The sequence below is a fragment of the Tauraco erythrolophus genome, chromosome 1 (assembly GCF_009769465.1).
Source record: "Tauraco erythrolophus isolate bTauEry1 chromosome 1, bTauEry1.pri, whole genome shotgun sequence".
In the NCBI taxonomy this organism is placed as follows: domain Eukaryota; kingdom Metazoa; phylum Chordata; class Aves; order Musophagiformes; family Musophagidae; genus Tauraco; species Tauraco erythrolophus.
In genome coordinates this window covers 76115672-76139309 of record NC_141465.1, presented here as the reverse complement: position 1 = coordinate 76139309, position 23638 = coordinate 76115672, and the positions used below count along the sequence as shown (strand labels likewise).

Here is a 23638-nt window from a genome sequence, read left to right as displayed (position 1 = left end):
CTAAAATGATATAAAATGATATGGGTGGCTGGGGAACAGAAAAGGAATGGGATGTCAAATTGTGAAATAACCCATTATTACCTGGAATAACCTTGTTTCTGGGTAAAGAACATTGATCTAAGAGTTAAATCATGTGTTTGTTACGAGGGTTTTGGAGATCAGAGATAGATGGAAAATCCTGTCATTTGCTGTTAGAGGCTGTGGTTGAGAGTTACCTGGGATTTTCCCTAAAAACTCATACTGATCATTCATGACTGCAAAGGACTATTTATCTTTAAAGTGGCCTCATTTAGTGGCCTGATTTTAAAGAACCAGCAAGTAGGCATGGTGATTCTATTTTTGGCGGGTCCAAGCCATGCGGCGGGTGGAATGCCTCTTTGGAGACGTTAGGGCTGTTCACAGCACAAGCGTTTGCTGATGTTGCATTGTTGGAGTTGTGCAGTGATACGATCTCGACTAACATGTCCATCTCATCAGAAAGCCTAAAGTAAATGCAGATCTAATGACAAAGTGAAACTTTACTAAATGTACCTAGTCTTATGGGAAATGTTTCTGCTATAGCAGAATGAAGTAGGTCCTTGTGAGCTACTCTTCTGGTTGCTTGGAGCATTTAGTTGGCATTGCACACTGATTTTTCTGGTGCTGAACTCCCAGTACAGACATGGCTTGATTCCCCTGAGATGCCAGGGAACTCAAGGACTCAATCTAGAGCTTTCAGCACCTCAGTTTTTATGGGGCATTTATCTTCTAACACCAGATTCAGAAAGTCTTTGAGAGAACTTACTGATCTTATTCTGGATTTTTTCCTTTATTGTTTTTGAATTATTTTTTAATTATTCAGCTGCAGGACAAAGTACAATCTCTTCAAATGAAGTAATGAGAATTAAGGACTGTGTAAAGGGAAATTGCACAGGGAACTTGATTCATATGTAGACAAAGTAATACTGCAACATGGCTCCCTGTCCAGCAGCAAAAAATATGTAGTAGAAACGGGAAATTTTGAGATGCACAGGCATGTAGTAGTCTTTGCTCAAGGACTGACATTAGCATCACAGCTTCATATAAAAGGAAATGCTTATTTCAAAATAGTTTTAGCATTATAAAATAATGTCAATATGTTTCCTGCTCTGATCTGATAAAATACTGCCTTCCTTTGATTAAGATACTTCACTAGATCGTACCCTTTGAGTCACGCTGATGTATTAGCTACCAATCCAGCCTAGCATGGTGTGATGTTAATTGTTTGAGCTAAATGATGCAGGTTGCATTCTTTTGCTCACCGTTTATTCTTCTAGCTGTTTCTTTTCTGTTCTTAGACAGCTGCTGCTTCTTCAATATCTGTTTGACTGTCCCAGGATTTGAACATTTAAACCAAGAAATGGCGTGTATCAAAAAGTGTGATATATATTTGGTTTTGCCATTTGTGTGCAAAAGCTTACTGTTTTGCTTTTGGCATGCAAGGAGAGTAGCATGTAAATTAATATACTAATTTGTTACTTTTGGAGATGGTGACATCAAAGCAGTGCAGTTAATATTTTCACCAGCATGTTACGATGCCTGTGATGATTTGTTTTCTGTCTGCTTACTTAGTCTCTACTCTATTTGAGCAGTTTACAAATGGTACTGGATTTAGAGTTACAGTTCCATATCTAGAGAGCTACTGCCCAAGGTAAGAAATGACTTCTGAATTACACAGGGTGTCTGTGGATCAACCAGAAGCTGAATCCAGTCAGCCTGTTTCTTAACTGCAAAACTGCCTCTCCTTCCAAAACGAACTCCTTTTGTTTTCTGGGAGACAGGTCAAGTGTCTAGAACTAACCTGTAGCTGAATCCTTGTTTTTTTTTGTGGACAAACATGACTTCTTAAATGATTTAAATAAGAGGAACAGAAATGATGACTCACCAGTGAATCATGATAGCTCTGCAGAAGCCAAATAGAGTGTGTTAGGTTCATGTACATGAAGAAATTAAGCACCCAAGCTTAGATGAATTCGAGACACTAAAAATTTCAATACAGCTGTTGAACTGTTCTTCCTAAACAAAATACAGCATCTAAATCCCTTCAGTGTTTCCTCATGCCTCCGTGTGCCTTCTGCCTAGCTCCAGCGTCTGTGCCAGACTTAGTGGAGTATGGGATTCACTGGGAGCCCCTGCCTTTTAGAAAGGCGCAAACTCCTCCTTGCTGAACTCAAACTCTGGTTTGGTTAATATCATCAGTCGTGAAAGCAAAGCCACCTGGTAGGATGTCACCATCAATCACTTGCTGCAGACATCTGATGCAAAGCAGCAACTGTCAGTAGGTGAGAACGAGTGACTAACTCTCCAACACCTAGTTGACATCAATAGCTTATCAGTTAAGGATAAATAGTTGTCCCTGTGATACTCTACTTAATTGTGACACAGAGTACAGCCAGCTATTCCTATACCACTCTCTCCATTTCATCTGCATCTCCCTACTGTGGCCTTCACATGAAGGGCAGTGTGCTAGTCATATATTAAATAAAAGACAAAGGCCTTGATTTGTTTTAAAAAAAAATTATCTTCATATGCTATAAACTGAAGAATTCTTTCAGAGTCTGCAGTAATCGCTTTCCTGAGGGCAGTGTGTTGTGAATGCCTAACTGAAGACATTTTATGTTGTGTATTGCAGCAGGCTGGTAGAATAGAAATGGTCGGGTACCGTAAGTCAGCTTTGCACAACAAAGGTTTAGGGGAGATAGGATTAACTAATCTTTTTAGAAAAAGCTAAAGAATCATGATTACATATGTTAGCATCTTTTTAATAATGAATAAATTCAAACTGAAATTGGAAGAAAGATTCTAGCCATCAGAAGAGGAAACATCTGGATTAGCTCACGAATGGGAAGGGAAAGGAACTTGAAAGTGGCTTACAACGGAGCTGAGCAGTTTAAGGAGTAATTGTTGGATAGTCTTGGCATTAAAAACTAAAGCTTTTTTTAGGTGAGGTAGGTGTCTGACTTCTGTCTTCAGGAGGGGATTGTAAAGTGATTGATTGGTCTCATATTTTAATGAACCTCAAATTGCAGGGATTCTGCTGAGATACACATGGGCAGGAGGAACCTTTCTTTTCCTCTCAAGATGCACAACTTCACTTCAAGTTTTGTCTCGATCGTCTTGGGGTTTTTCTTCCGCTTTTTTCCTGCATTCCTATGAAATATTGGCAGTTAGATACATGATTATTGGGTAACATACCCTAATGCTTTTGCTGATATTGAGAGGCCTCAGGCACTGGCGTGTCCTGCTCATGTGTAGCAGAAGGGTTGCGTGCTTTAAGAGGGTTCCTTTAAGTCCTGGGCTCCATCAGTCAGAGGATCCCAACTATCAAGGGTCATCATATTCCAGGAAGTTAACATCATTTTAAGGAATCTTACTGAGAATGTTTAACATTTTCAGAATAAAGGCTGGCACCTTAAGTATAATATGGCAGTGTCTGGACGGCCTGTAGGAATGTAGATCCCTGAAGTAACTTAGTAACTTGAATTATAAGCACACTTTACATGCTGTATATTATCTGCAGCTACTTTTATAACTGTTCTTTTTAATCCCCAAAAAAATACGTGCTTGCGAATTTGTCAGACTAATGTTTTTATGAAGAACTTAAATGAAGAAAAATACAACACCGCAGTTAGTAAGCGTAGTGAGTCATTCTGAATAAAATAACAGGTTATTTCTGCAAGTTTAATCCTGCAGAACTTCCATTGAAAACAGTAGATATTTTTGCAGAAGTAACATTTAGCATTCTAGCCGTTTGTGCATACATTTTAGAACCATTTTTTCTATATTTTGTGCATATATTTACTAATGGTAAAATGTTTTATTTTAATCTGCATTTAACATTCACCCTTTTAAACTTCAAGTAGCATGTTTCTCTTATGAGAAGCATGCCCCTGATTCTTTCTTCTCTGCCAGTAGTTTCTACATCTCTGATTTATTTTTTTCAAGGTTATTGTTTCGTCAAGTTGTTTTTTTTTTCTCTGAGCAAAACCAATCTCATCACTTTATACGATGTAGAATGTTCCCATCTGGCCTGTTGTGTTTCTTTTTCACTGCAGATGTTGAAATTTAGCATGCTTTTCGAAATGAGGATATAATTATTGTAGAGCCTGCTATTACAGTACACCTTTGGGATGGACATGATGTCCATACAGAGTGTTCAAACTCTAGAATTGAATCTTTCAGGTTTTAGAGTTTTCTGGTTTGTTTGAAAATTTTATTTTCTAACCCACATGGCTGAAATTAACTTCCTAAACATGAAGTGGGAATAAATTCAGTTTAAAGTCAGCATGTGTTTGTGTGTATGGCTCTTCTTTCCATACAGACATCTCAAGTTTCTAGTGGAAGTTAATCATTGCACTTGAAAGGATATTCCTGGTATTCTTATAGTATAATGAACAAAGGGCCAGGCTGAAGGTCTCTGGAAAAGAAGAGAAAGTAGAGGAAAGGAGATTAAAAGGGATGAAAGGAAAAGCAAAAGTAAGAGGAAAAGAGAGAATTGAAGTACTCCTTCAGTAAGAGTATGTTTTCCACTTGGAGATGTTGAATCTGACTATCCGTTACCAAACAATTAATTAACGTAATTAAAAGAGTTAAGAACCGTCCTTTTATTTACAGTACATGGATGAATGTTTATACCTGTCTAGGTAAATATAGGAACAGAAATCCCTCCAGAGATTATGAGCTTCAGGATCAAAGCTTTGATTATTCACAGAATAATAGAGTAGCTTAGGTTTGACAGGACCTCTGGCCATCATCTAGTTCAACCCTCATTTCAAAGCATGTCCAACAAGGACAGGTTACTTAGGGCTGTGTGTTCAGGCTGTGTCCCTGAGGATATAAATTCTAGCTCCAGGCAACCTGGTACGGTAGTGGACCATCATTATGCCCAGCTGTATTTGCTCCAGTATAACGCAGAATCATAGAATGGTTTGGGTTAGAAGGGACCTTAAAGATCATCTAGTTCCAGACTCCCCTGCCATGGGCAGGGACACCTTCCACAATGTCAGGTTGCTCAAAGCCTCGTCCAACCTGTCCTTGAACACTTCCAGGGATGGGGCATCCACAACTTCTCTGGGCAACTTGTTCCAGTGCCTCATCACCCTCAGAGTGAAGAATTTCTTCCTCACATCTAATCTAAATCTCCCCTCTTTCAGTTGAAAGCCATTGCCCCTTGTCCTATCACTACATGCCCTTGTAAAAAGTCCCTCTCCAGCTTTCTTGAAGCCTCCCTTTAGGTACTGGAAGACTGCAATAAGATCACCCGGGAGCCTTCTCTTCTCCAGGCTGAACAGCCCCAACTCTCTCAGCCTGTCTTCATAGAAGAGGTGCTCCAATATTAATGCCTTTCTTGAAGTGAGGAGCCCAGAACTGGACATAATGATTTGTGTTCAAGCTCAGAAGTGCTGAACAATCACTTTTCTTTGCCTGGTGATTATGCTTTTGATAATGCACAGGGTCGTTCCAAACCAGGTGGAAGACTCTGCAATTGCTTTTGTTGAACTCTGTCAGGTTCCTGTCAGCCCATTTCTCCAGCCCATCAAGGAGTGTCTGAATGCGGCTCTGCTCTCCAAAGTATTCACTGCTGCTTCCGGTTTGATGTCATTCACCAACTTGCTGAGAGCGCGCTCTGTCCCATCATTCAGGTCATTAATAAACACAATAAATAGAGTTGGCACCAGTGTGGATCCCTGTGGAAGCTGCTAGTAACTGGCTGCCACTTGGACTTTGTAGTGGTGTTCAGAACCGTTTGAGCCTGGCACTGCAATCAGTTTCCCTCAAGTCTGCTTATCCAGTCTGTATCTCCCTAGTTTTCCTTCAAGGACACAAGAGGAGACTGAGTCAAAGGCCATCCTAAAGTTAGAGCAGACAACATTTGCTGCCTTCCTCTTCCTTGTCCACCGCACCAGAGTCACCCTTGGTAAATCCGTAGGGGCTATTGGCAGTCACCTTGTCTGTCATGTGTCTGGAAATGGCTTTTAGGGGATGTGCTCTATAACTTTCCCAGCGACAGAGGTGAGGCTTGTAGCTACCTGAATCCTCCTTATCCTGCTTGAAGATAGGTGTGACATTTGCATTTTTTCAGTCATCAGGAACCTGCCCTGATCACCACGATGTTTCGGTGATAGTAACATTGGCCATCTCCCTTAGCACCCTGAGGTGCAGCCCATCTGGTCCCATTGACTCCTGTATGGCCAGTTGGGCTCAAGAGAGCCAGTCCCATGGGAGGCTCAGGGACCTGGGATGGCTGAGGGCAAAATTAACCAATGAAAACTGAGGCAAAAAAGGCATCGAGTACCTTGGCTTTTCCTATGTTCTTTGTCACTAGGTCCCTTTTTCCATTAAGCAGTACGTCTACATTTTCCTTAGTCATCCTTTTGTTGTCCCTTATTATGTCAGTCATATTCTGGTATTGTTACGTAGATAACTTCTCTGACAGACCAACTGTAGACAAGCAGCATCTTCATATAGATATTCTAAAAAAAGGCATGAGTAAGGTATAGAAAATTCTGAAGGCAATAGAAAAGATTAATTGAAATCTTCGAAGTAAAAGTACAGAATTATATAATGAAAGTTGAGAGTGAAAGTTTAATATTAATCGGAATAAATTTTCACACAGTGGATTCATCTGTACAAATGAGTTTCACAAAATGTTTTGAAAGGCACTAGTTTTGATGTTTTAAAAAAAGATATCTGAAAGGATATTTGTGAAATACCTGTTTATACTAGATGTGAACTCTATCTAAAACCCAAAAAACTGATGTCTTTGGAGGCATACGTCTGTGGTGCGTGTTTTAGGAGAAAAGTTCATTTTTAGGTTTCCTCTAGCTCCTCTAGATTGTCAGGTATCGAGCAGTGTCAGACACTGGACCTTAAATTACACAGATCACTACCCTGGACTGGGGTGGTGCTTTCTCTGGTCTCTGTTGACATTAATGGTGAATATTAACATTTAAGGAACCTTTCATCATTCTCTTATCTCTTTTTAAAACGCACTTGCAGTCAGGGGAAATTCCTTTTTGTACTTTCCTATCTTATGATTGAGTGCAGTCTTGCGTGTGAAATCTCTCTCTGTGTGTGAGTCACTATTTATCACAGGAGGAATAAAACCTGAAAAGCATGCCACAGTTTTAGTACTCCCTCAGGTCATTTGGTAAGAGTAGAAAGAGATCATTGAAAATTCCTTTTCTAAGAAGGGAAAAGATCTTTTTTCTTCTCTCTTCACTTATAAAACCTGATTTACTTCAGTGAATATTGTCTACAATGGAAGCACTTCTCATGAAGAGTTATTTTTGTATGTGCCTATCAACTCCTACAACTTGAGTAATTTGAATTTATTTTAAGAGTGTGTTGTGTGTGTTCATACAGGTGGCTTTTGTTTATGTAAGAAGGATTATGTGCAAAATTGAAAATTTTTCAGTAGTTCCTGAATTAGCATTCTTTATACATTCAAGTGCATCAAGACTGTGCGTTAAACAGATGGTACTAAAAATGTTTCTATAATTAAACTGTATTTAAGTCCTCAGAGAGGAAGCTTTTCAGCAAGCTGAACTTCAAATATAACAAAAAAAATGATAACAAAATGCTCTTAAGCCACAGCCCATTAAATGAGTAAAAATAATATTTGAAGGGGCTTTTTTTCACAGCTGTGGGTGTTGCATTTGGCAGTTATTCAGGAAATGTAAGTTTTAATACTCAGACCATCATTTCACATAGTATTGCTCCTTGATCAGTAGCTCCTCCGGAAGGGAAGTGTATTTTTGAGTGAGCACTTCAAGTTATTTGGGTCCTGGTTTATGCTGTCTGCAGAATTCCCGCTGAGTGTAAGTAGATCCCTTTCACATAAAGGCCCGTGGAAACGGCAACTCTCCAAAGTTTCGATAAGCTGGTGAGCAGTGAAAAACTGGCCTGTGCAGCACCGCAGCATCCCATGCCTGTTGGGCACAAGGCAGCGCAGAAGCACGGGCGAGGATTGAGCTGGGGGAGACGTGCACTTTGCCAATAGCCTCCCCGTGCCTGCTGCCTGCAGCTTGCTGCCTGGAGGTCACCACCACCACCGCAGCTCTGCCAGTGGAGCAGGTCGTGTCTACCTCAAGTGACCTTTTTTTCCCACCTCTTTCTCCATCCTAGGAAGCATTTTTCTTCTAGAATCTGCTATATCCATACCTTTGGCATTGGCTCTGCTGTGGCCTCTCCTGTTGTTTTTAATATATGGTTTGGTTTTCTGGATGTTTTATCATGAGGAACACGGATTTTGTATCTGGACATATGAAATGTACTGGTTATGTTCACAAGTTCAATCTAGGTGTCTGGTCATTGTAAACGGTGCTTGAGTTTTAAATTCTACAAAACTACTTCCAACGAGGTTTAGAAAATATCTTGTGCTATGACTAAGGTGAGGACCCTAAAGAAAGTTAGTTATTTGTAGGGCCATGGAATTCACTGGCAAAGGAAGTTAAATCAAATTGTCAATATTCCCATCTTAGATACTGCAGTCTATCGGCAATGCTCTACACCTTAAACCTGGGTAAATATGAAGCTTAACTTAGTAAGTGAAATGGTTTATATGACCTTTTGGGATATATATGTATAATCCTTACCATTTGTCTGCTTGGATCAAAGAAATTTTGTTCTGATGCTGGAGACTACTGCTGTTCTTCTTGTGTGCTGTATTGTACAGAAACAATCTGCTATTCGACTAAATAATAGCAGGTTATTCAGGACCCTCCGGTCCTAAACATTTGGAAATAAAATACTTTTTGTCACCTTCTTTGCAAAGATATTTGCCCAAGACTAGCGATTCATTAATTGCTAATGAATCTATAATCCTGAATGCCAAAAGTTACCAAATCATTGCTTCCCAAAAAAGACCTTCGCTTGCAAGGTGGTATTACATTTTGATTGTTAAGTTCTTAGGATTAATTACTTTTGGTTGTTTTACAGTACTGTTGCTACTATCATTCTTATTAATCATCTCTATGTTTCTTTTTGCAGCTTGGGTCCTGTCTTTGCTCTGTTTGTACCATTTTATTCCTCCATTCCAAGAGTGCAAGTGACACAAGTATTGGGCCACTTTTCTATCACAAACAAGACACTGGTCTATATACTGGGTTTACAGGTATGGTATGTACTAGCTTGTTGATCTTTTAATGAATTATTAATGTAGTAGCTAGTATTTCTGTATGTTCATCTATGAATTGTGATGCTTCCATACATATAATTCCACATATATTTAGCTAGTGAATGTCTCATCAATTAAATTACTGAAAAACGTGTATTGCTAGTATGCATTTCTATATGCTGAAGTGGTGGGCAAGTGATCTCTTATTCCGTTGTCTTCTGTCTTGATTGTCTTGCACAGGAAAATACAGTAGACAATTATATAATTTACTTTATTTTGGTCAACAAGATGAACTAGATGAAAATAGATGAAAACAGAACCTGATGATAAGGCATGTGTATTTTTCACCTTTCTAATTTGCCTATATTCTTGGTTTTGTTTATTTTCCCCTTGTCTGTTAGAGCACAAACAAAGCTATAGAGTACAGTATTTTTCTATGGTAAGACTGTCAGTAAATGATCAAGGTTTTGGCTGAATTCCACTTTTATATAAATTAGTATTATTTGTATATCAAGCATTACCATGTGACAGGTAATTTAAAATAGTGTAATGTAGAGAACAGCAATATGTTACAATACGTTACATACGAGTGAAAAAATATAGGTACTTGGTACAGAAAGGCAGTAGTTGTTAAAAAAAAACCAACAGAAAAGCCCCACCAGCCTAGAAACAAATGAACACTTATGTCACAACCTGAATTATGAAACAGGAGATATGCAAACTTGGGAGAAATTGTACTCATTTTTATATATTTCAGGGACTCAAAAATAGCTCTAGCACTAGCGATGGAAAGCACCAGAGTTATGTGAAGTGTGGTACAGAGTATTTTAGAATAAATAGTCAGTTTCAGAATATTGACTTGTGCTCCACGTGAATATTTCATTCATCCATTTTGCTGTTCAACCTTGGGATTCCTTCGATTTCTGCTCCAGCACCTTGTTTCCTTGATCTTACAGAAATCTTGTTTCCTCCCTTCTGAACCCATCAATACCACTATTATTCCAGTCTTTGGGAAAGCCGTTATATTATCTGAGCTCTTTTCCGTCGTGTCCTTTGCCTTTTGCTTTCATACACATGCTACCTGCAATACAGATCACAGCTGTTACTGATCACTTTGTCTTCACTGGATCTTTCCCTTGCTGCCATCACACAGAGGCTGAGGGGAAAAATCGTTTGCCTTCTCCTCATTTGTAACTCTGCCCTTATTTCAAGTCACTCTTTCCATAGCCAGAAGCGTAGAAGGGAAGGTGTTCGTATGATTCAGTCAGCATCGTGCAGAACTATTTTAGTAACCAGTATCAGTCTAATTTTCAGCCCATTTTTCCAGTTGGTAATAACCTTCTCCAGGTGAATAATCACATACTTTACCAGAAACGATGGGCTGCCCTGTTGGCTTATCCGGATTTTTTTTAAAGGTCGCTCCAACCTGTTTCTGTGATTTCATGTCGACAAATATGCCTCTGAGTGAGAACTTCATTTCTTTCACTTCGATGTTCACACTTAGTCTCTCCATGACTGCATGTTTGAGAGCTTCACTTGCACTGCCTGCCCCACTTGGAACTCTTCTCCTGTTGCTGCTGAGTCATTTCCTTTGCTTCAGTCTATCTTTCAGACTTGTTTTTCTGTGCAGCCTATAACTGACATCCTGTTATACTTAGCATGCTATATGAAAATAACATGTATTGTTCTGTAGAAGGAGAACAATTGTTGGATCCCTCTGTTTTTTCCACTTCTGCTACTTCTGGAATACATCTTTTTTTGATGTTAAACTGAATTTTCACAGAAATAAATGTCTGACTTCTCCCATTGTCATGACAAGTACATAGCCTATATAATATTGCAGCGTGTTAGCTCAGACAACAACAGCTATGTAAAATTAAAAGTTTTAAATCACTGCTTTTGTCTTCTAGCTCTTAACCTCTGGTTCCTACATCTGGATTTTAGCCTTAAGTGGATTGGTAAGTCCTACTGTTTTAAAAATTGTGGGTTGCTTAAAGCACTCTGTTGTATATGCAATCAGTGCAGCATATTTGGACTCAAAGAGAACAAAAATTACTGAGTAATGTTTTTATTTGTAATGGTAAGTAGAAAGTTTTCATCTTTAACTTCCAGAGGTATAAAGCACTGGATGGCTGGCGACAGACAGACGACAAAAGTCCTGGTTAATATTTGCAGGCTGCCACTGCTTTCTGACCCCTAAAATTAAATTTATTGCCATGGCTATACCTTTAGACCCACAACTATAAATGAGACTATTGAGGAAATGATAGAAATATTTACCTTTTTTTTTTTCCCGAGTTTTCAGCAAGCCTCAAGGTTTTATTCCAGGAATCAGCTTTTAACAGCTTTGCTGTGAGGATTTTTCATGTTTTGCTGTTCTCCTAAGACATCTGCAGTATAGCCATTTCTCACTATGATAATGACAGTAAGGGTGCAAAAACACTTTCTTTACACCGGTCAGATAAAGTCGGTGTGGTCTGTCTTCTTCCTTTCTGACTCTGTTCTTAGTACTGAGGCACTTAGTGCTAAAACAGGTTGTACTAAATCTTCCAGATTGTTTGATACTGATAAGCTTCTTTTAAAATTTTACAAACTTCGAATTTAGGAGCTCAGATTCTGTTTTCTTGGCCCCAAATACTGTCTGCTTTTCAAACAGTGAAAGTGCCACCTCTTCCAAAGAAGCTTGTTATTAAGTTGACGCAATCTTAAGAAGAACGTAAATCGTGGCCTTGCTATTTAGAACCTACTAATTAGAGTTTGCAGTGAGCTCAAAGTGAAATGCTGGTGGATGCTTCACATATTGCTGCTATAATTCAGTAGTTTTGTTTTTTACCATTTGCATTGACTGTTCCAAAATATTCTGTGAGCTTGCGGGATAACTAATAGGAGTGACGGAGCCGTAAATAGTGAAGTCTGCTCAGCAATTTGGTCTGACCATAAATATCAATCAAAACAGTGCAACTAACAAACCAGAATTTCTCTCTCCTGGAGATCAGCCCAAGCCTCTGTGCCCACCCAAGGATCTGTGACTTCCTCCAAACACACTACCCTTCCTGTTACTCTTCTAGCTCTTTTAATAGCCCTTCCTTTTAAACAGGTGTTCATCAGAGAGGAAAGGAAAGGTATTTTAACTCCCTCTTTCCTGGTGGCAGGAACTGTGAACTGTATGTACACTTGATTAAACAGACTTACAAAGAATGGCTCAAATATTTTTTTCCATGATATATTATATGGTTCTTATTTTAATTCCCTTTTCCTGTAGAGTTTTTTTCAGCTGTATAATGCAACTTTCTTAGGATTCTTTTTCATAAATGCCCTTTTTTTAATTGCAGGTTGACAGTATGTTTTACGTAGATGCAAGTCCATTAAATTGAGCTTTCTCTGTGTCACAGGAAGGCTTAAAAAAATCGCTTGAAGTTTTCATATTGCTCCAGTCAGCATGAATTAAGTCATCATCAATGATGATGTGTTTTCAGTCTCATTTTTTTCTGCAGCAAGTGGAGAGCTGCACTCTACCATTTTGTAATACTGGAATTATTTGGAATTCTACCTGATTATTAGAGTGTAAAAGAGAATTATCCTCTACCATTTTGTAATAATGGAATTATTTGGAATTCCAATTCCAATGGAATTTGGAAAGAATTTAATGTGAATTTCAGCCATTTTTTGCACAGCATATCTGTCACACTTCTGTGAATAAGAAGTCTCTTCTTCTCCTCTGTTAGAAATGATAATTTGGCATCTTTTGAGAAAACTTGATAAAGGAGTAATGTTTCACAGTATATTAAATATAGCAGTATGAAACACTGTAAAGGCACCTTTTAGCACTACAAGCGTAGATACTTGATAACATATGTATACGTACAATTACAGAAATACGTAGGTTGTCAAATTAACGTTAAGTCATTCCAACAACCTGTATGTTTTTGTAATTCTTATGCTGTTGACATTTTCTAACATAGTATACCTTTGTTGAATCAAATTTTTCATGTATTTGTACAAAAAGGCTGAGTAAATGCATGAACACCAAGTCAGCTAGGTGTGATATTTAGTCACTAGTTCCTTGCCTGTTAGACACTTCATTGTCTGTATTTTTAGCTCTAAAGATCACTGAGACACTCATATGACTGTACATGAAGCTGTTCTGCAATTTAGCTTTTGTTGCACTTCTGCTTATGTGGAGTATTAAAATGAATAGTGCCGACACGATTTCTGAATTGTTGAGTTTCCGCTTTCTCCTTACCATGTTCGCTGGTTAGGTTTATTTAAATTCTCACAATTAAACTTGTAATGAACACTCTTAGCCTAAGTGGGGTCCTACCTTCCGGGTACAAAATGTGTCACTGGAGGTGACTTCTGCGTTCATCCTTGCTAATGCTGTTAGACTTGCCTGTGAATTTGAGGCAGGATATAGAGCAACTGGGAATTGTACTGCCTTGAGTTCTTGTTTTCAGTGGTTTTGAGTGATGCCATCGTTACCGAAATGTGTTTGTGTGTGTGTATGAGTCTATGTATGCAGGTAGGCATTGATATAATGTGCCTGGTGACGGGGAATTTAAGACAATTTGTAGTTTGACGCTGGATTGTTCTCCATTGCGGAGATTACAGCATGTGTTTTGTTACAGGAATACGAAAGGCCTACTGTATCTGTCTTTGTTGCAGGGTGTATCTTCCTAGATCTCTAATTTTGAATCAACATAGGAACACACTCTTAAAGGCAGCTTCTCTGCTCTCCAGATGAAACTGGAGTACCTCTCAATTACTGTTCTTTTGGTATGTCAGTATGAGCCTGGTAGTTTCAGTTGCCGGTATGTTGTGTAAAACAAGCTGTTTAAATACATGATGCTTGTTTACAAAAAAAGGGACAATTTAAGAAGTAGATTCTAAACAAATTCACAAATCTGATGTAATCAGTAGTCTGTAATGTTGTTTTTCTTGTAATTTATGAGACTAATTTAGTTTCTTGTGATTTGTTTTGCCAGCGATATACCATGCTTGGTACATACAGTCCAGATTTATTTCTTATGATAGGGTCATAAAATTCTTATGAATAAATAAGAATTCTTTATAAGAATAAATTTCTTATTTGTGTCATAAAATTAGGAGACTTCATGTTAGAGATGCAGATGTCTCATGAAAGTCATACAACCTATTTCCATTTGACTTTAAGCCAGAAATTCTTTCAATAGTGGTTTACAGAAGCGTTTCCATACAGTGCTTATCACTCAGTTTAGTGAAGGCCAGAAACAGTTTCCTTACTTTTTTTTTCTTTAAAACAGTCAAAATACCTTAGAAAATGGTACCCACTTGAATGTTTCATCGGATGTATGCGTATCAACCCATCTTCTCTCTCTACCTCCTTTAAAATTTCTTGGGTTTTCATCTTACATTTCTCATTGCTATACTCTTGCAGGATTGAAATTTGAGGGGCATGTCAAGTCTCAATCATAGCCACAGCACACCTGCTTCAAGAAGTAAGTTTAGGCTGGTAGCAGCAGATTATATGCAGATTATATACAGTTAGCTAGGGCTGTATTTCATAGAGGAAAGGTGTCTTTCAGGCCCTTCCTGTGATTTTAATGTTGTAGCCTCTTTCCTCTTATCTAGTGTCATTCGTTTGTTTGCAAGGTGACCTGCATTGCAGAAAGTTCAAAATTTGGAATACTCCAAGTCTTCTGTGAGCTACCTTGAATTTGTGTAGAGTTCACTTCAAATCTACGGAAATTGAAATTGTCTTAAACTTACAAATGCTGAGTTTATAAAACCCTGTTTACTTTGCAGGTTTCACTAAGCCAAAAGCAATGGCCTTCTGCATTGTTTCTGTGCTACATTGTGATTTGATTTTCTCAGGCTGTATGAAAAGTTGCGCTTTTTATACTTCAGATTTTGGAAAATTGTAGAGAATCTGTAATTTAGAGTGTGTACTTTAAAGGCTTAAGGATAGAAAGTTCAGACAGTGTCGAGTGCTTGATTTTAATTTTAGTTCTGATTTTTGAGTGCTTTAGTTCTTGTTCATAATTTTGAAGTTACTAACTTGATTTTACGTAGACTACAGATATCTGTTGTTAAATGCTCCCGAGCGTACTTTGGATTGTTTTGAGTTCTGTTTGTTAAAAACTTTATTCTCCCTTCTTGTTTGTTATTCGTTCAGCTGAGGTGTTTTTCTATAGTGAATTCCTGTCCTTTAGGATCAGCAGTTATAGAATAAGATGTGATTGGACTGGGGAGCAAAATATTTAAACCAGACTTTCATTTTTTTTAGTTCTTGTCTTAAAAATAACATTATGTAGTTAATATCTGATCAGACCTAAGAATCATTGATTTTCTTATTGGTCTTCCTCTTCCACATCTTTCTTACGTAATTTTCAACAATCCTTACTGAATTCTTCTTGTTGTTTTAAAAAATGTTTTGAAAGGAATGAAGAAGCATTTGTATTACCCCACAGTGCAGTATTGGCACTTAAAATATCATCCTTTCTACCTACTTAAAATTAGTATTAAATATGAGCTGACTTTCTTGAAGAGAATCTTTGATCAGAACTTGATAACATAGTATGCAGTTACCTCCACATTCATGTCCTGCCATGTGTCCATCTTCATCCTGCGATTAGTATGGACATCCTCCAGTCATCTACATTTAGTCTTACATAGATCTTTAGTCAGTTCAAAGTGTGACATTCCTTGAATTTTTTTGTAATTGTGTATTTATAAATGGTGGTTCATAAGTCTGCTTATATCTAATTAAATGTCTTGTGGTAGTGCTTTGGTGACACAGAAGAGAGTCAGTCTAATAGGACTGAGTTTGGATAATTTAAAAAAAAATATGAAAGCTGTGCATTAATTGTTTTTTATGCTGTTGATTTATAGCCAAGCAATATTTGAATTGGAGTTCAGGGAAGATAAAAGTTAATTGTTTGCAATAACTGAAATCACATTTTCAAATCTTTCTTTTAAATTTGGAAATATGAAAAGCTATAGTGAAGGCAAAACTTATTAGAAGTATGAAATCTATATAAAACAATATTAAGAAATAATTAAATGATGTGTTACTGTTTTGAATATTGTTATTGTTTAAAGTAAAGTCTAGTGCACTCACAATGACGCTAATAGCACTTTAAAAAAACCTCTCCTTGCTATTTTTTCATCTTGAGCTTGTTTTCACCCAAATGCATAGTAACAGCCTACTTCACAGTGCGTTTCTGACTTGAAAACTTGACAGAAAAAGGGGATATCCCTAGCAGTATATTTTGAACTGTAAATAGTTTTATAAATATATTGTAGCCTTCTCATTGTTTTTTTTTAATAAATAAATAATTATTTTCTAAATAAATAATAATTTATTTAAGTCTTTAATTTTGTGGAAACATTGGATGATCACAGGGGAATATATTTTTTTCATTATCAGTAGCAAGAAATGTAACTTTGAGAAGAAAATTTAAATAAATCCGAGAACATAGATTATTTAAAGGTTTCTTGCTGGTGTCTTGTCTTTAATTGCAACTGATATTTGAGCCTTTGTGTTTGAAATCAGTGTGCCTGGTTGGAGTTGGAACTTCCATTGGCATTGCTATACGCCAAGTGTATGCGCTAGGTGCGGTGAGCCAAAACATCGTTTTCAGCTGATTACCCAGTGTCGCTGACCACACCACCAAGAAGTCCCATTGAACATCCCACAAGTGTTGGTCTGGAGATCTACTGGGCTGCTCTGTATAGAGCTGGGCTTGCTGTGCCTGCATCATAGGCTGGGCTTTCTAGCTCAGGCTTGAGCACCACGCTCGGGCACTAGCATGGGTCTTGTTTTGCCTGTCAGCAAAGGCACACCTATATACACACCTACCCATGTAACAAAGCACTATAGAGGTTTTTATTCTACAGCTAGATCATATTGCAGATTATTGTGGATTGTGTTCTAAAAGCTGCAGCAAAAGGTTTTATCGTATAAAAGGTGCGAATATAAATATTGACCAGGGTACAATTTCAGGACCTGATATGCAAATTAAAGCACCAGTCCTTTTGGATTATATGGATAACCCCAACTCTTTTTCAAGAAAGTTTGTAAAGATGCAGAAGGTATTAACAACACTTTCGATCTGTTTTCTTTTTTTTTTCTTTTTCTTGTCAGTGTTTCTTGAAGTCCTAGCTCAAGGAGTCAGAAGTTTTTGGGGAATATCAGCTTTCCTATTAGTAAAATAAGCTTCTAATCCTTGTGCAAACTGCTGCTTCAAAATCCAAAAGAATATTCCAAAGGCTTAGAAGTCATAAAGGAAACTTTAAAAACAAACAAACAAACAACAAAATCCTACAAACCAAAAACCACTTGTGATTTTAAGACAATCTAGCTAATGGCTTTTTGGAACTTGAGTTGTCATTTCTGAATATTTGACGTTGGTTTTACAATATATGTATCAGTGGTATTGCTCATAGCAGTGAGACTGTTCACTTATAAAAAATTCTGCATATGCTGAAGTATTTTCCTAAATGGAAACATATTTTATGTGTAACTAATATGATTCCCCTTTGCTGATAGTACTGCCCAGCAAAGACCAGGTAGTAAGACAGTTCACAGAATCACAGAATTAGTGAGGTTGACGTCTAGTCCAATGCTCTGCTCAAGCAGGGCCACCTAGAGCCTGTTGCCCAGGACAGTGTCCAGACAGCTTTTGAGTATCTCCAAGGATGAAGACTCTACCACCTCTCGAGGCAACCTCAGCACATAGGTTGTGAAGTGTATAGCCTGAAATAAGAAATGGAAAAGCAATAGAATAACAGAGATTAGGGAATGAAAAAGAAGTGTTGTCTATTTGTCTGTCTCCTAACTTTAGGAGGGGTGCAGAGACCCATGTGTAAGCTGACATATAAGCTGAATCCCACCCAAAACTAACGTGTGGTATCTGCATGTGGTCAATGGTCAATATTGAGCTGAGTGACTGTAGGTGGCTTGATTTGAGATGAGTGTTTCTACAGTCTTCTGACTGTTTTGACTTGATCTCCTCTGTGGTAGGAGCTTAGACAACTTGCTTATGTCTAGATGGCTACATGTAAACACATGACAACTGACTAAGCTGACAACATACTCCTGCATCAATTATAGCATCTGAGAAGAAAAGTAGTTGATTCATCTGGCATACAGGGAATGTTAGTGTGGAAGTGAGGTTGTAATTGTGGAGGGAGGAGAGAGATGCAGGTATTTCTAATTCTGGAAGAAGGAGAAACTAGTGGGAAAGGAAGGGAGAAGATAATAATGTGTCATAATGTACTTTCTCTTTTGTATCCATGACTTCTGAGATCGTGTAGAAAAACGGATTTTAGTTTTCAGTTTGTATTTCACTTCTAAGTTTTCGGTTTCTCTCTCAGATCTGAGGCAGAGCTGTGTTTCCAAACTCTGGTCTACTTGGTCAACTATGCCAACTGGTCCTGTAACAGGTAGATGGCTTCTATCAAGCCTTTCTAGCCTGTACATGTACACCGTCATGGCTGCGATGTTACCACTGTTTAGAGAGGGAATCTGTGAGAGTAATTCAGCTGTGTGTGTACTTCGGAGACGTCTGCCATAGCATGAGTCACATCTTAACAGTGCCCATTTCTCTCTGGTGGCTATGAAACCAACTTTCAACAACCAGATTATACATAGGCTTTTAAATTACAGATGTCTACGTGCAACAGATAAATCCAATCAAGATCTTTTATGTAAAGAGGTTTGGTTAGCAACATGATGACAATTGCCTGCAGAACTCTAGCAGAGACCCAAGGGAACATACCCTTAGGTCACAGGTACAAGTTAAGAATAGATGCACTCTGCTGAAATAGCAGTACAGTCATGCTTGCACGTAGACAAAGAATGATTGAGATCTGATAATGATTGCACCTCACCAATTGAGATAGCATGGATGGACTCCAAAGAAAAAAAATCAAGGTATCTGGAAAATTGATGAACCCAGTCAGCTGAGAAGGAAATTGAAGAGAATTAGTTTATTGTTATTATAATCTTCTTTTTCTGTCAAGCTAATGCTCGCAAAAGGCTGTTTATACTCCTAGTAACTGTTTCCACAGAGAAAACCCAAACAAAATAATCTGTTCTGTTACAGCTACATTGCAGGTTGTAACTACAAGTTGAAAATATATGTGTAGTGTTTTTATTTGGTGAGTGATTTTCACACAATCTGTCTTGATTTGATAAATGTGTTTCTCTAATCAAGGTACACGCAGAATCTCGACGCAAGCTTTAACATCTCGTTTTGATTCTAGTTGTATAGAATTCAGAACATACTACGGATGAAACAGATAAAATAGGTATAAAAATGTTACTTCATCTTAAGAATACTGCTATTTGCTTTCAATTTGTTGATATTTGAAAATAGCAGTCTTGAAGACATATGATGAATATATTTAAATTTTTCAGAACAAAATAATTGAGTATTTGCTTTCCAGTTCTCACCATTAGGCAAAGTAATTTTCAACGTAATTTTCTACACCAGTCTGCCTACTGTTTTTTCCACTTGATTTTCTTTTTTAAGGTTAATCAAGTACAGTGATTTTAAATATCTCAGTAGTGAAACATATGTGTCTTTGTCATGTAAAGTATTGGAGAGCTTCCATGTTTGGTTTACCTAATGTAAAAGAGAAACTACAGCTACTTCCTTTTTCTAAAAAGTGTACAGCTTCGGAGGGACATGAGGGAAGAGGAGGGGAAGTTGAGCTTTCTACAGGGGCAAGAAGAGGTTAGGAAACTTCATGTGAAGGATTAGTAGTAAGCCATGATGTTAAGAAACTGAAAAAACTTCAGCACGCTTTTTTCTGCAGCGTGCCAATTTCCAGCATGCTCCATTTCCTCTGCTTAGCATTGTGCCTCGTACGATATGATGGAAGAGGTTGTAGGTTATGATGGTGTGACTAACAGAAAACAACTGAGATGCATTTTATGTTGCCATCAAGAACTTCTGTATTCTCACAATGTGAATTTGACTGAACATCTTTCTGTGGTGGCTTTTTAGAGCCTAAAATACTCTGGATGCTCATCTGTTTGGGGAAAGTAGCCCTTTAACCTGATGTAGTGTTGAAGTTGGGATATAATGAGATTGTCTTGTTTCCATTGAATAAACAAAGTTGGTTTACTTTCTTAAACACTAGGTGTTCACTAAATGTCTGTAACAAAAATAATGTAAGAAGTTAATTTATATTTTGTCAAACCTCGTTTGGGTTTTTTTAAATGATACAGATCAAGTTCTGCATATGAACCAGCTAAAAAGGAAGTTATTTGGAAATACTTGACATTAAGATGCGTGTATGACACTAAACCAGACTGAATCACGAGACCTTTTTTAACTACAAATATCTCCATTCTGGGTTTATTGGAAATACGTAAATAGATATCTCTTCCTCACTAGATGAAACTTCTTGAAAGTTTGTTAAAACTTTAATTTAAAGTTTATTATGCTTCCACTTAATAGCTTTATAATTGAAGTAGTAAATCAAGGGAGAGAGTAAATCATTTGAGTAGTAAATCAAGAAAGAGGAAGGGGAGTGGCACTGAAATTCTAACAGATGTGGAGGTAACAAGGTGGATTGCCAGTGTACACTTGGTGCTTTTCACCGCTGAGTCTGTCCTTCCATCTGCTTATACTTGTGAAGAACTTCAGTCTCACACAATTGTTCTGAACAATTAGTGGTCCACAGTAAGTTTCTTGGCAACTGTATGTTGGACTTTTCTGCTAGTCCCACAGTTTTGTCTTGTTCCTTCAGCAGGTTCTTTTTATTTTAGATTTTACTGTGGAATCTGTATTGTCAGACTTCTCAACTTCCTGCTCTGTGAGCACAGAAGTCCTCACGTTTGGGTTGTGCAATGAGTTTCTGTCTAAGGCAGGACAAGAAGGGGCCAAGACACTAGTCTACTGTTGAGAAGCGGCAAGGAGATAGAAGACAACCCACTGCAACTGGTGTGTTGGCTAGACCAGGCATGTTATTCCAATGAGCTCAATAAAGCTAGGAAGGCAGGTAGGAGTCATGTGTATGAGTCTCACATGCAGTACTAAGTGCCATCCTCTATTTTAGCAATGTCCATATACTTTTAGCCTTATAAAGCCCTTTCTTCTGATGAAGTGCTCTGGAATGACTTGCTTTCTACAACTACTTGAAAGGAGGTTGTAACAAGGTGAGTATCCGTCTCTTTTCCCAAATAGAACAAGAGGAAACAGCCTCAGATTGCACCAGGAGAGGTTTAGATTGGATATTAGGAAAAGTTTCTTCAACAAAAGGGTTGTCAAGCATTGGAACAGGCTGTCCAGGTGTCCTGGTTTTGACTGGAACAGAGTTAGTTTTCTTTTTAGCAGCTAGAAGAGCTATGTTTTGGTTTTAGTTTGGAATTCGATATGAGAAGAATTTGGCACTGAGACATCAAGGACTTTTCAACTTGCTGTGTTTTTGCCAGTGTGCCGGAACACAACAGGCTGGGGGGGAGCACAGTCCCTGGAGGTATTTAAAAGATGTGTACATGTGGCACTTAGGGCCATGGTTTAGTGGTGGACTTGCCAGTGTGAGGTTAATGGTTGGACTCAATGATCTTAAGGGTCTTTTCCAACCTAAATGATTCTATGATTCTATGACTAGCTGTGTCTGCTTAGAAAAATAAGAGAATGCTTTTACTGATGCAAGTTGGTGCTTGCTGTACACTTTCCCTTCTGAGACAAACAAGTCCCAAAGTACTGACGCTAAAGACATGCTGCTGCTATCTTTTTGCTGTATTTCCTATCTTGAGTTGATAAGAGAATGATTCTGTTTGTGGTTTATGCCTTCAAACATGTGTCAAGACTTGTCATACATTCAGGGAGAGGTAGATTTTCCTATCACCACTTGCTTTGTTTTGTTCTTGTGACTTTTTGAACTCGTTCAAGATTTAAGGTGCCCTGGAAACGTTAGATGTTAACAAAGGACCGTAGGTGATAAGAGTGAGCAGAGATCAGTAGCTAGGAGGGGCATTCTGAAGAAGTGATGGAATGCTGTTGTGATGTTGGCCAAAGTATTTTGGGTAGGAGTCCTTTCCCTGCCTGTTTACACCTTTGCAACCAGGAATTCAGAATCCCTGGAACCAAAGAGAAGGCCTGGCTTCATAGCCTAATGATAGGAGGTGGGAGGAAGGAAGATAATTTGTAGGTTCTGGTGCTGCTTGTGCATTTTGTGTCTAAGAAGTCATCAGATTAAATGTATACATAATATTTGCAACCTGGTTCAGTAATTCCTGCTCTCAAAAACGTGACCTTCCCGCTAGCTTTACAATCTAAGTTTTCTTGAGGGACAGGAGCCTATTTATGTAACTCTCTTGGGACCAGGTGGTTAGCTTCTGAGGGACCTTCTTGCTAGGCAGATACCTCAACTACTGCATAGCAAGTGATAGGAATTTTCCTCCACTTATTCTTTGGCGATATAGTTCTATATTAGTTTCCCAAAGGAGTAGACCAGATGCGGAGTTTCTACATTGTTTCTAGCATAATTGCATTGTTTGGGTATGTTTATGGATTTTTGGGGGTGTTCATATCTCTTCCTGTTCATTTCACTTTGCTGTCATAGCGTAATTCTTGTGGCATAATAGACAATAAACAGTCACGAATACTGACATGTGGCATAAAGCAAAATGCAGACTCAGAGTTTGTGCAAGAACTTTGGCCTTCCCACTGAACACTTTGGGCCCAAGTGCTAGAGCCTCATCATGGGATTTAAATTGAGGGTTGAGTGACGACTGTAGATCACTTACAGGACACATGGATTTCTGTTGCTCCTCCTTAATCTGAAATGAAATCAAGCCCCAAGGCAAGCACGAGTGTGGACAAAGGGAATGAGGGTTTTTTTTCCTATCGGTGTGAGAAGGGCATCACGAAGGCTGGCTTTTTCAATCCCACGGTTTTCAGTGAACTGTTTTTTTAACCTTTTTTTTTCCTTGTAGAAGGTAGATGGGATCATTTTGGAATAAATCTGTGCATACTCTTAGATTTAACTTCAAATTAGCTGTTTTGCTTTTGTTTTTACTAGAAGGAGAGACTTGGGTGGTGGGGGGCAGAAACCTTAAGGGGATTGGTTTTTTTAAGGAGTGTTTACAATGCTTCAGCATCATCAAGGGTAGTCTCAGTCTTCTCAGGTCAGCATGCAACAAATTCTGACCAGTTCCTTTACTAGAAATGAAAATTTTGTTTGAATTTTGACCTGTTTGAGAAATGATTGCTTCGTTTAAGTCAGATTCTGAAACAAACAAAAAACCCCCAAGCAGCTTTCTGAGTCACAGGCAATGCAGTACATGGATTTTAAAAAGTAACAGTCTGTAGTTGTGGGGAAGTTGGAGGTAAAGAAATCCCCTGTTCTTGCTCTGATTCTTGACTGAGAACTCTGGGTAAATACAATTAAAAAGTGCTTTAAAAAACAGAAACACCAACTGCTATCTGCAGCTAAATACAAAATAAATTTGGTAGGGTTTTTTTTGTTTTGGTTTGTTTTTTTTTAACATTTCTTTTTTGGTTT

General features: G+C 38.1%; 1 protein-coding gene across 1 annotated transcript in view; it reads left to right on the top strand.

The window, feature by feature from the left end:
• The window catches only part of UBAC2 (UBA domain containing 2), a 106968-nt gene that overhangs the window by 60266 nt on the left and 23064 nt on the right, over positions 1-23638 (top strand). The window contains exons 5-6 of the mRNA XM_086615916.1: positions 9010-9133; positions 11047-11094. Coding sequence (XP_086472042.1) covers positions 9010-9133; positions 11047-11094 — 172 coding nt within the window. The remainder of the gene's footprint in view (positions 1-9009; positions 9134-11046; positions 11095-23638) is intronic.